General features: G+C 56.4%; 2 protein-coding genes across 2 annotated transcripts; one reads left to right on the top strand and one right to left on the bottom strand.

Moving 5' to 3' along the window:
• Positions 1–861: 861 nt before the first annotated feature.
• On the bottom strand, positions 862–4418 carry TCHP (trichoplein keratin filament binding). The gene is made up of 9 exons (XM_057413160.1): positions 4272–4418; positions 3287–3460; positions 2986–3098; positions 2744–2810; positions 2312–2484; positions 1832–1913; positions 1433–1618; positions 1196–1339; positions 862–979 (listed from the first exon to the last, which is right to left on the bottom strand). Exons 1-9 carry the CDS (start codon positions 4368–4370, stop codon positions 947–949), a joined length of 1071 nt encoding a protein of 356 aa, XP_057269143.1. The 5' UTR covers positions 4371–4418; the 3' UTR covers positions 862–946.
• Positions 4419–6114: 1696 nt separating this feature from the next.
• Positions 6115–8417, top strand: GLTP (glycolipid transfer protein). The gene is made up of 5 exons (XM_057413172.1): positions 6115–6224; positions 6986–7047; positions 7245–7378; positions 7609–7759; positions 8072–8417. The coding sequence occupies exons 1-5, from the start codon at positions 6122–6124 to the stop codon at positions 8252–8254; spliced, it is 633 nt and encodes a 210-aa protein (XP_057269155.1). The 5' UTR covers positions 6115–6121; the 3' UTR covers positions 8255–8417.
• The last annotated feature ends 293 nt before the right edge of the window (positions 8418–8710 follow it).

Here is an 8710-nt window from a genome sequence, read left to right as displayed (position 1 = left end):
CTTTCTTTACAAAATGCTGCATAGGAAAGTAAAAAATTTATTTGCCTTTTTTCCAAACCTTGTATTTATCAGTGTCATTTGTCTGTATAATATTTTGACTTAATCTTTTGTTTACAGTATTACTATAAAATGTTAAAACTCTTTCAGTGTTTATTTGGGGTTATTTGACTGATGGTTCTGTAACGAGAAGATCTTGGAAAAGGTGTCTCCAGCAGAGTCACACCTGCAGGGCTGTGATGATGCCTGTCTGTGGCAGGGCCCCTCTACAGCTCCTCATGCACTGGACAGGACCTGAACATACCACACCAGCTGAAGGACCAATTTCAAGCACAGTCACCAATGATGAAAGGAAGGAATCGAGTGCAGTGATCAACTAAACCCTCTCTTACTGTTGCAGGAGTTGGCTCATGTAAGGAAACAAGCAGTTTATTCAGGTTGAAGTCATTCATTCTTTGTGAAACAAGTGAAAACCAACACTTAATGGAGTCACTGGTGCCATCTGGAGAGGAACATGTTAAGGATTACAGCTGCAGCACTGGTTATCTTGCTGATCTGCAGCACACATTATGAGCTGACTCCAAACACAGTGATTTTCAGTGCCCATCCTATGGGAAGGCTGGATCCTTTCACTCTTCAGATCCAGAGGGCTTATTTGCTGTGTTGCCCCAGTGTAGCACCTGCTACATGGTCACAGCTCCTGAAGCAGTTCAGTCCTCTGAGGATGCTCACACCTCCACCTCTCAAAGCCAGTACAAATTGGCTCTTTAGCAAGGCCACAGCTAAATAGTTTCAGAAATCCCCTGAGTTGAGTCTCGGTGTCACTGTAGGCTATTCCAAAGCCCCCCCCCCCCCCAGTTTCAGAAGTTCCTTGATTCTTCCAAGTTTTCTTTCTGTAGTTTGCAGCCACATTTGGTGCCCGTTCCTCAGGTGCAAAGGACAAGAATCCTCAGGTCCACGCTGTTTTGGGGTAACTGTAGAGCTAATGGGGTCAAACAAAGACAGTAACTACTTGATGGACTCTAGAATTCACATTCTGCACACATGCAAAGGAGGGAGACTGGTGTTAGAAATAGTACCAAGGAACAGGCCCAGTGTTCTGCCCTGGTGCCATGTGATAACTAAGGGGCAGTGAGGATTGTGTCTGTCTGAGGCTATCACCCGTGTGTCAGGGCTGCCCCACAGCTCTGCTACCTACCCTGGGGCGATAGCCCTGCTCTGCCATGCGCTTGGCCTCCTGCTGCACCAGCTCCTGGCAATGCTGCTGGGCTGATCTCTCCTCCTCTTCCTCCTCTCTCTGGTTCTGCTGCTCCTCCTGCTCTTGCAAGCGCCGTTCTGTCAGCTGGGCACAGAGAAAACAGGGTGGTTACAGTGAGACCAGACACAGACTGGGCACCTTCAGCAACTGGGAGTGTTTCTGGGGTGCACCCGGTACCTGTGCCTCCAGCTCCTGCCTCCGTGCTGTCTTCAGTTCCTCCTCCTGCTCCTTCTCTCGACGAGTCAGCTCTTTGGCCTCTTCAAGTTCTTTAATCAGCTGCTCTCGATACCTTATGGACTCTTCTTGGGCTCGTCTGTTTAACTCCATCTTCTCCTGGATCTGGCGCTGTCTGCCTGCGAGGACCTTTGTGAAATGAGGATTAAGAGAGGTCAGTCAAGAAAAAGACAGCTTTAGAAGCAGAACTGGGGCAATCTCAGGGCAGATGGTTAGATAGTTCTGAGACAATGAGTCAGACAAGCAGACAAACTCTGCTCTGGATAGTGATGGCCGAGGCCTGCTGGAGGGTGGAGGGTTATAGCTGGAACCCGGAGAGACCTCATCCAAAAAGATCCTCACCTCATTCATCAGGTGATCTCTGGCTGCCTTCTCTCTTTGCCATTCTTCTTCCCTCTTCTCCCACATCTTTCTAGCTTCTTCTCTAAAAGAGAGGAAGAATTCTCTCTGAGGTTCTTACTTACAGTTAAGAAAACCCCTATATACTCTATGGGCATAGACAAGCTACCCTGTGCTTTAGAGGTACAGCAAATGCTGGCCTGCAGCAGGAATTCCTGGGCACAGAAGGGCTTCGGGAGGGAGGCTGCCTCTTAACAGGGATGTTATTTCACATGGGGGACAGGTAGTTAAGGGCATTGCTGTCAAAGCTGGGCAGTTACAGCTGAAGCTCTTACAAGTCTTCCTTCCACAAGAAAACCTTCGACTGAAACTTGATGGCAGCGCACGCTGTCCTGTCAGCAGAGGAGATGCTCTCCGCACTGGTTACACCACTCAGCACAGGATCTGTCTCTTCAGATGGCATTCAGAGGTGGGCAGACTCACCTGAAAATAGTCTGCAGCTCTGCTTCCCTCTCCTTTTCTAACTGGAGCTGCTCCTCAATGACACGTTTCATCCAGGCAGCATCTGCCACAGCCCGTTCCCGTCGCGCTGACTGGCGGCGCTGCTCCTCATCTTCTTTCTCGAGGAGGGCTGATAGGATTTGCCTGTCTATCTCCTTGAGGAAAAACCACAGGATTAACAGCTATCCAGCAGGCTTCCAGCCTGGGTGCAGGGCTACTCTCCACCATTACTGGTATTGACACTCAGTCTGCTGGCTTCCCTCTGACCTTTTTGCTCCAGTTCCTGCTCACGAGCTGGAAGGAGCTTCCTAACTAATTACCTGTGAGCATCAGAGGCAAACATATGAACACAAAGAATGAGTTTTTCAGCATACGGTATCTATAAAGCAAAAATCAAGGGATCCTTTCTCTTACCAGCTCCTCTTGTATCTGCTGAGCTCGTCTCTGTAACTGGGCATTGCACTGGTGCCTCAAAAAGCGACTGAAAGAGGAAAACAAAGAACATTGAATCTGACTGTAAAGCCTGATGTTTTATATGCCAGCACTCAGGAAGGTGCTTCTGTGATAACGTAACTTACAGCCAACAGAGATACCTGCTAATGCTAACATGAACAAAAAGCAGTAATGGCACCAATGCATTTGCCCTTTCTTCTTACCCGAGCTCTCTCTTCTTCCTGTGCTCTTCCATTTGTTTCCTTCCTTCTTCCAAGCTCTCCAGCTCCCACTGCTGCTTTAATAAATTCTCTTGTTCCTTTTTCAGCTTTGTTGCCTAAAAGGATTAAAAAACAACCAAGAAAGAGTGTATCGGAGAGCTAGGACGGCCCAGAGAGAGTGTTCATACCGAGTTGGTACCCCATCCTGCTCCCCTGCAGCAGTCAAAATCCTCACTGCAGGAACTATTTCACATCAATTTCATGTATGGCTCAGTGGCTCACCTGAGGAGGAATTAAGGCTTACCTCCCTCTCCTGTAACTTCAGTTCTTCTATTTGTTGCAGCAACATCTCTGCTTGCTTCTTCTCCTTCTGCCGCCGCTTCTCTTCCTCCTGTCTCATTCTTTCCAGCGCTTCCCTTCGTGCAGTTCCATACTCATTTTCGTAACGCTTTTTCTCTTCAAGCTCAGTTGCTTCTCTCTTTCCAAGCCAAAAGAAAACATGGCATTAGGCTAAAGTAAAGAAACGGCCTCTGGCTCAGGAAATCCACAAAGCAAATCCTGCAAGTGACTTGTACTGGGAAAATATGGAACAAAATACGATAGGAATAAGCACAGAGACAAAGCAGAACTGTCTGCTGGCGAAAAGGCTTGTCAGCCTGTACACATCCTTTGCAAGGCCTTGCACGGGCCTGATGCCAAGCACAGGTGGTCTCACAAATACACTCAGTTTTTCCTTTTACAACCTAGATTATTGTTGTAGTTAACTCTGAAATCTGCATTTGAAGACCTTTATGATTCTTTCACATCAAAATCACTGTATTCCCAGATCTAGTGTGTGCACATTCAACTACTGTGCTCTTGCAGCTTTGCTCTGGCTCACTGTTGATGAAAGGAGCGCCACACTGAATCCTGCATCAGAGCACTCAGCAGGTAGCACTGAATTTCCTAGGGGGATGGATGGTGTGTACTCATGACGATGAGTACATCAGAATGATGGCTCTTCATTAAAAGCATCTGTCCTGACAGCAGCTCTTGTTCTGCAGCACAGCAACTCCCCAGCACTAAGGGGACAAGTGTGGTGACCTCAGTCACGATTTGGTTCAACACGGGTGTGAGAAAACAAGCAAGCAGCCAAGTCCCATCCCTTCCACATGCAAGCCGTGTCAGTACAGGAAGGCAAGCTGTGTGCCAGTGGGGTCAGAAGGCACCTGGTGCCACACCTCCACATGCTCACCATTTTGGGAGCCCACCCTTGTGACCAGTAACACCAGGGCTCTCCCCCTGCCTACCTTGGATTTCTGCTGCACCTGATCTCCCCAAGCCTCTACCACATGTTTCTTGTGCAGGTCTGACTCCACCTGGGAAGACAGCAGATGCGGCATCACCATTAGTGCCAGAGGCTCTGCTGGGATCACCACCACGATCTGCCCAGCCCTTGGGGCCGTACGATGACCGCCAAGTTAAAAACTGATTAAATAACTCCAAGGCAGTGGGGACTAAAAAGAAACCAGTGTCACCTCCCGGAGCTCCGCGTTGTTCTTCTTCCAGTGCTCCAGCAGCTGCTCAGCGACCTGCGAACAGGAGAGTTGGATCGTGTGAGGGCACCGGAGGGTTCCAGACCCTCCCGAAGCAGCCGCTAACGGAGGGCACCGCAGCCCCCAGCCAGTCCCACCGAGCAGCGAGCCCCGCTCACCTCCCTCCGCCGCTCCTCGCTCCGCTGCCGGACCCCGGCGCGCTCCGCCCCGCGGCCCCGCCGCAGCTCCGCCGCCAGCGCCTCCCGCTCCTCTCCCAGCAGCCGCCTCAGCCGCTCCCGCCGCTGCTCCAGCCTCGCCGCCGCCGCCTCCTCCGCGTCCCGCAGCTCCGCCGCCGCGCTGCCACCGCCGGCACCGCCCGCGGCCCGGCCCGGCCTACCCCCGGCGCCCGGCCCGTACCTGCGCGGGGGCCCGCGGGGCTCGCTCCACCGGGCCTGCAGCGAGCAGCACACGGCGGCCTGCGCGAAGGAGCGGCTCGTGCGCTCCCACTGCTGCCGGCTCCGAGCCTCCCGCTCCCGCCCGGCCGCCCAGCGCTCCACCGCCGACACCCGGCCCCACAGCGCCATCGCCAACCAACAACGGCCGCTACGGGCGCCGACGAGGGACAGGCCGCGAAGCGCTTCGCGGTGAGGGCCGGGCTCCGGTCGAGCAGCTCCGGTTTATGGCGCTGTAAACGCTCCGAGCTCAAAGTTCCTGCGGCGCCGAGCCCCGCCCGGGCTGGTCTCTGCGGCTGCTGCCGGAGATCGGTATCGCTGCACGACCGGTTTAACCAGAATGTCCGGTGAAAACACCGCGATTGGAGCCAGGACGCCGGTCAATCCCACCCCGTCCCCTCCCGCTGCCTGCGCGGAGCCCGGTGTCGTTTAACACCCGCAGCTCTCAGCAGTGTTTAATTTTAATCAATCGCCGCGGCCCCGGGTCGCGCTTTGTTCTCTGCCCCCCTGCCTGAGCCTCCTGCTCCTCCGAGCAATTGATCTCCACTGAATAATTAACAGCGACCGGAACGAGCCCAGGGCGCCCGAGAGGGACTTTTCATTCGGGCCAAGGGGAACGGCTTTAACCTGCCCCAGGGGAGACTGAGCTGAGCTCTGAGGCAGAAGCTCTTCCCTGTGAGGGTGCTGAGGCGCTGGCACAGGGTGCCCAGAGAAGCTGTGGCTGCCCCATCCCTGGCAGTGCTCAAGGCCAGGTTGGACACAGGGGCTTGGAGCAAGCTGCTCCAGTGGAAGGGGTCCCTGCCCGTGGCAGGGGTTGGGGCTGGGTGAGCTCTACGGTCCCTCCAATACAAACCAGGCTGGGGTTCTGTGATTTCCCCCGCTGGAGGCTCCTGTGCAGCCCTGACCAGGCCGGGGGGGATGAACCGGGGATCGCCCCGGTGCCCACGGGCCCGGACACCGGCACCGGGGACCACCCTGCCCGTGGGTGAGTGGGCACCGAGGGGGCGGAGCTTTGCGCCCCTCAAAGCCCGCCCCCGTGCTCCGATTGGCGGGCGGGCCGGTGGGTGGTGAGCTGCCATTGGCTGGGGCGTTGGGGGCGTGGCGCCGTGGCGGCGCGCTGCCGGGTCGGACGCCGGTACCGGTGCCGGTGCGGTCCCGGTGCGGAGCGGGACCATGGCGCTGCTGCTGGAGCACGAGTTCAAGCCGCTGCCCGCGGACAAGCAGATCGAGACGCTGCCCTTCCTGGAGGCCGTGGCGCACCTTCCGCCCTTCTTCGGTGAGCCCCGGCCTGCCGTCCGAGGGGGTGGGAGCTGCGGCAGCCACCGGCACCGGGCCGGCCCCGCCGCCGCGCCCAGCTGAGGCCTACTGCGGGCAGCGCCCCCTTGGGCCCGGCCGGACCAGGTGTTCCCCGTCCCTGCTGCTCGGTCCCCCCCGTTCTGGGTCGTTCCCACCCCCGGTCCTGGGTCCCGGTGGCCGCCGATCCCGGCTCCACGAGGCCGCGGTTGCATCACGGGCCCGTCAAACCCGCCGAGCAGCCCCGTTGGGAAACGTCCCGCGGTGCCCGGGGCCCACGCACTGGCAGGGCCGGGCCCAGCGTCCTTCCCTCGGTACACCCGGGCCGGAGGCGTCGCTCCGGGCCGGCCCGTGGGTCCCAGCCGCGGTCCTCACCCCCTGCCGGGGCCGTGGGAGCGCGTTGGCATGGGCACCCTCATGCCACGCTGGCTCGCTGCCCTCCACAAAGCCGGTATTGTGTGCCGGCTCCTGGCCGGCCTCGCTGGACGCAGGGCGCTGCCCGTTGTGCTGCCCCAGACCGCAGTACCGGGGCTGCATCCCGGGTCAGCGGGTTGCCAGCACGGGCAAGGCCAAGCTCTTGCTCACCGTGTCCTTGAGCCAAGGCTGGAGAGCCGCTCCCAGCCTCGCCGGTGCTTGTCTCGGTGTGTTTCTGTGGTTAAGGTGAAGCCTGTTGCTTATGACCCGACTTTGTGTTGTCTCCTGTGTCCCCTCGTGCCTGACCGTCCTCCCTCCCTGCTTCTGCAGATTGCCTGGGCACTCCCATCGTGTACTCGCCCGTCAAAGCCGACCTAGCTGGAAATATCAAGGTAGGAACGGGCACAGGGAGGGTCAGGAGAGGTGAACGTGGAGCAGAGACGTGGTGGGATCAGAGAGGCACGACCTGGAGGTGTTTAGAAGGGGTTTTTCTTCCCGTTTGGGGCTCATCGGTGTGTTTATTAACGGGGTCCCTGGTGCAAGCTCCAGCCGGGCATCTCCCAGGACCCATCCCCTCCTCTGCCCGCAGAAAATCCGTGCAGTTTATGACTCCAACCCCACCAAGTTCAAAACCCTGCAGAACATCCTGGAGGTGGAGAAGGAGATGCACGGTGCAGCCTGGCCCAAGACGGGCGCGACGCTGGCACTGATGTGGTTGAAAAGGTGACTCAGGGCGCTGGGAGCTGCTCCGGCACGTGGGGACATCTACTGCGGAGAGCATGGGTCTGGCTGCTCCCTTTGGGCTGGGGCATTGTGGGGACCACACCAAGCACCAGCTCTGTGTGCCGTGGGGCTCTGGGGGGACCTGGATGTGCCAGGCTCAGGGGGTGCCTTGCTGGAGGCTGCGAGGCAGCATCCTCTTCCCCATCACGACGTCTCCGCTCTTCTCCCAGGGGCCTGAAGTTCATGCTGGTGCTGCTGCAGAGCATCTCTGATGGTGAGCAGGATGAGGAGCACCCGAACCTCATCCGAGTGAATGCTTTGAAGGCTTATGAGATCGCACTAAAGAAATACCATGGCTGGATGCTGCAGAAGCTCTTCACGGTGAGTGTTCATATCTCCATGGAAGAAACAGCCTTTCCTAAAGCCCATCTGCCTCGAGAAGGGATGTGCTTTAGGGAGTAAGGGCTTGGAAACATGGGAAGCTGTTGATCTATTTGAGCTAGGACCCTCTCTGTGCATCCCTGTTTCTCCAAGGGATCAGCTACCATCCCTAAGGTTGTTCCCATGTGCATCCACTTGGGGTCTCCGGATGCTCGGAAGTGCATGGGTATAACCCAGGCTGGGGCTCTGCATGTGGGATAGGGTTAGCTTTGGGGTTTTGTGAGCCTTACAGCTTCTTCCTCTCTTTTATAGGGCTCAGTCTATGCTCTCCCATACAAATCAGATCTACTGAAGGCCCTGGAGAAGGGTAAAGAAGTCAAAGAGGAGGAAAGCATCGAGAAGATCCATCAGTTCCTCTCGAGGGTCACCCCCATCCTGGATGCAATCTATGAGATGTACACGAAGATGAACGCGGAGCTGAGCTACAAAGCCTGAGGCTCGCAGGGGCCTGGCAGGGCTGTAGTGAGGTGTGACGGGTGCTACTTGTGGTTTACTCACTGGGGCGGCTCCTGGCTGGCAGGCAACTTTGATTCCTGTCTGGATCTGCAGTGGATAACCTGTTTTCTAAACAGAATAATGAGTTTTCTAGTCAGGATATGGCAATCACAGGATTCCCCAAGTTTTTCTACTAAAGAGGGAAGACCAAGTGTTTCTAATCCCATCCTCTGGGTTCACACCTATTATGGTGCAGGGAATGAAGCGTGGCTGGTGGCTGCATCCCAATGGAGCTGCCTTGGCTCTGCCCTGATCCTCTTGGACTGCTACCAATACCACTGGACTACAACAACTGCTCCGGCACCCATGTGAGAAGCTTCCCGAATGATGCCCATGGAGCAGGAGCCGATGACTGTCCCAGGGAATCCCGACTCCTCCGGCGCCTGCACGGAGCGA

The sequence above is a fragment of the Pezoporus wallicus genome, unplaced genomic scaffold (assembly GCF_028554395.1).
Source record: "Pezoporus wallicus isolate ANWC-B61680 ecotype Strahan unplaced genomic scaffold, APGP_CSIRO_Pwel_v1 contig_13850, whole genome shotgun sequence".
In the NCBI taxonomy this organism is placed as follows: Eukaryota; Metazoa; Chordata; class Aves; order Psittaciformes; family Psittacidae; genus Pezoporus; species Pezoporus wallicus.
This window is presented reverse-complemented; position numbering and strand designations above follow the sequence as displayed.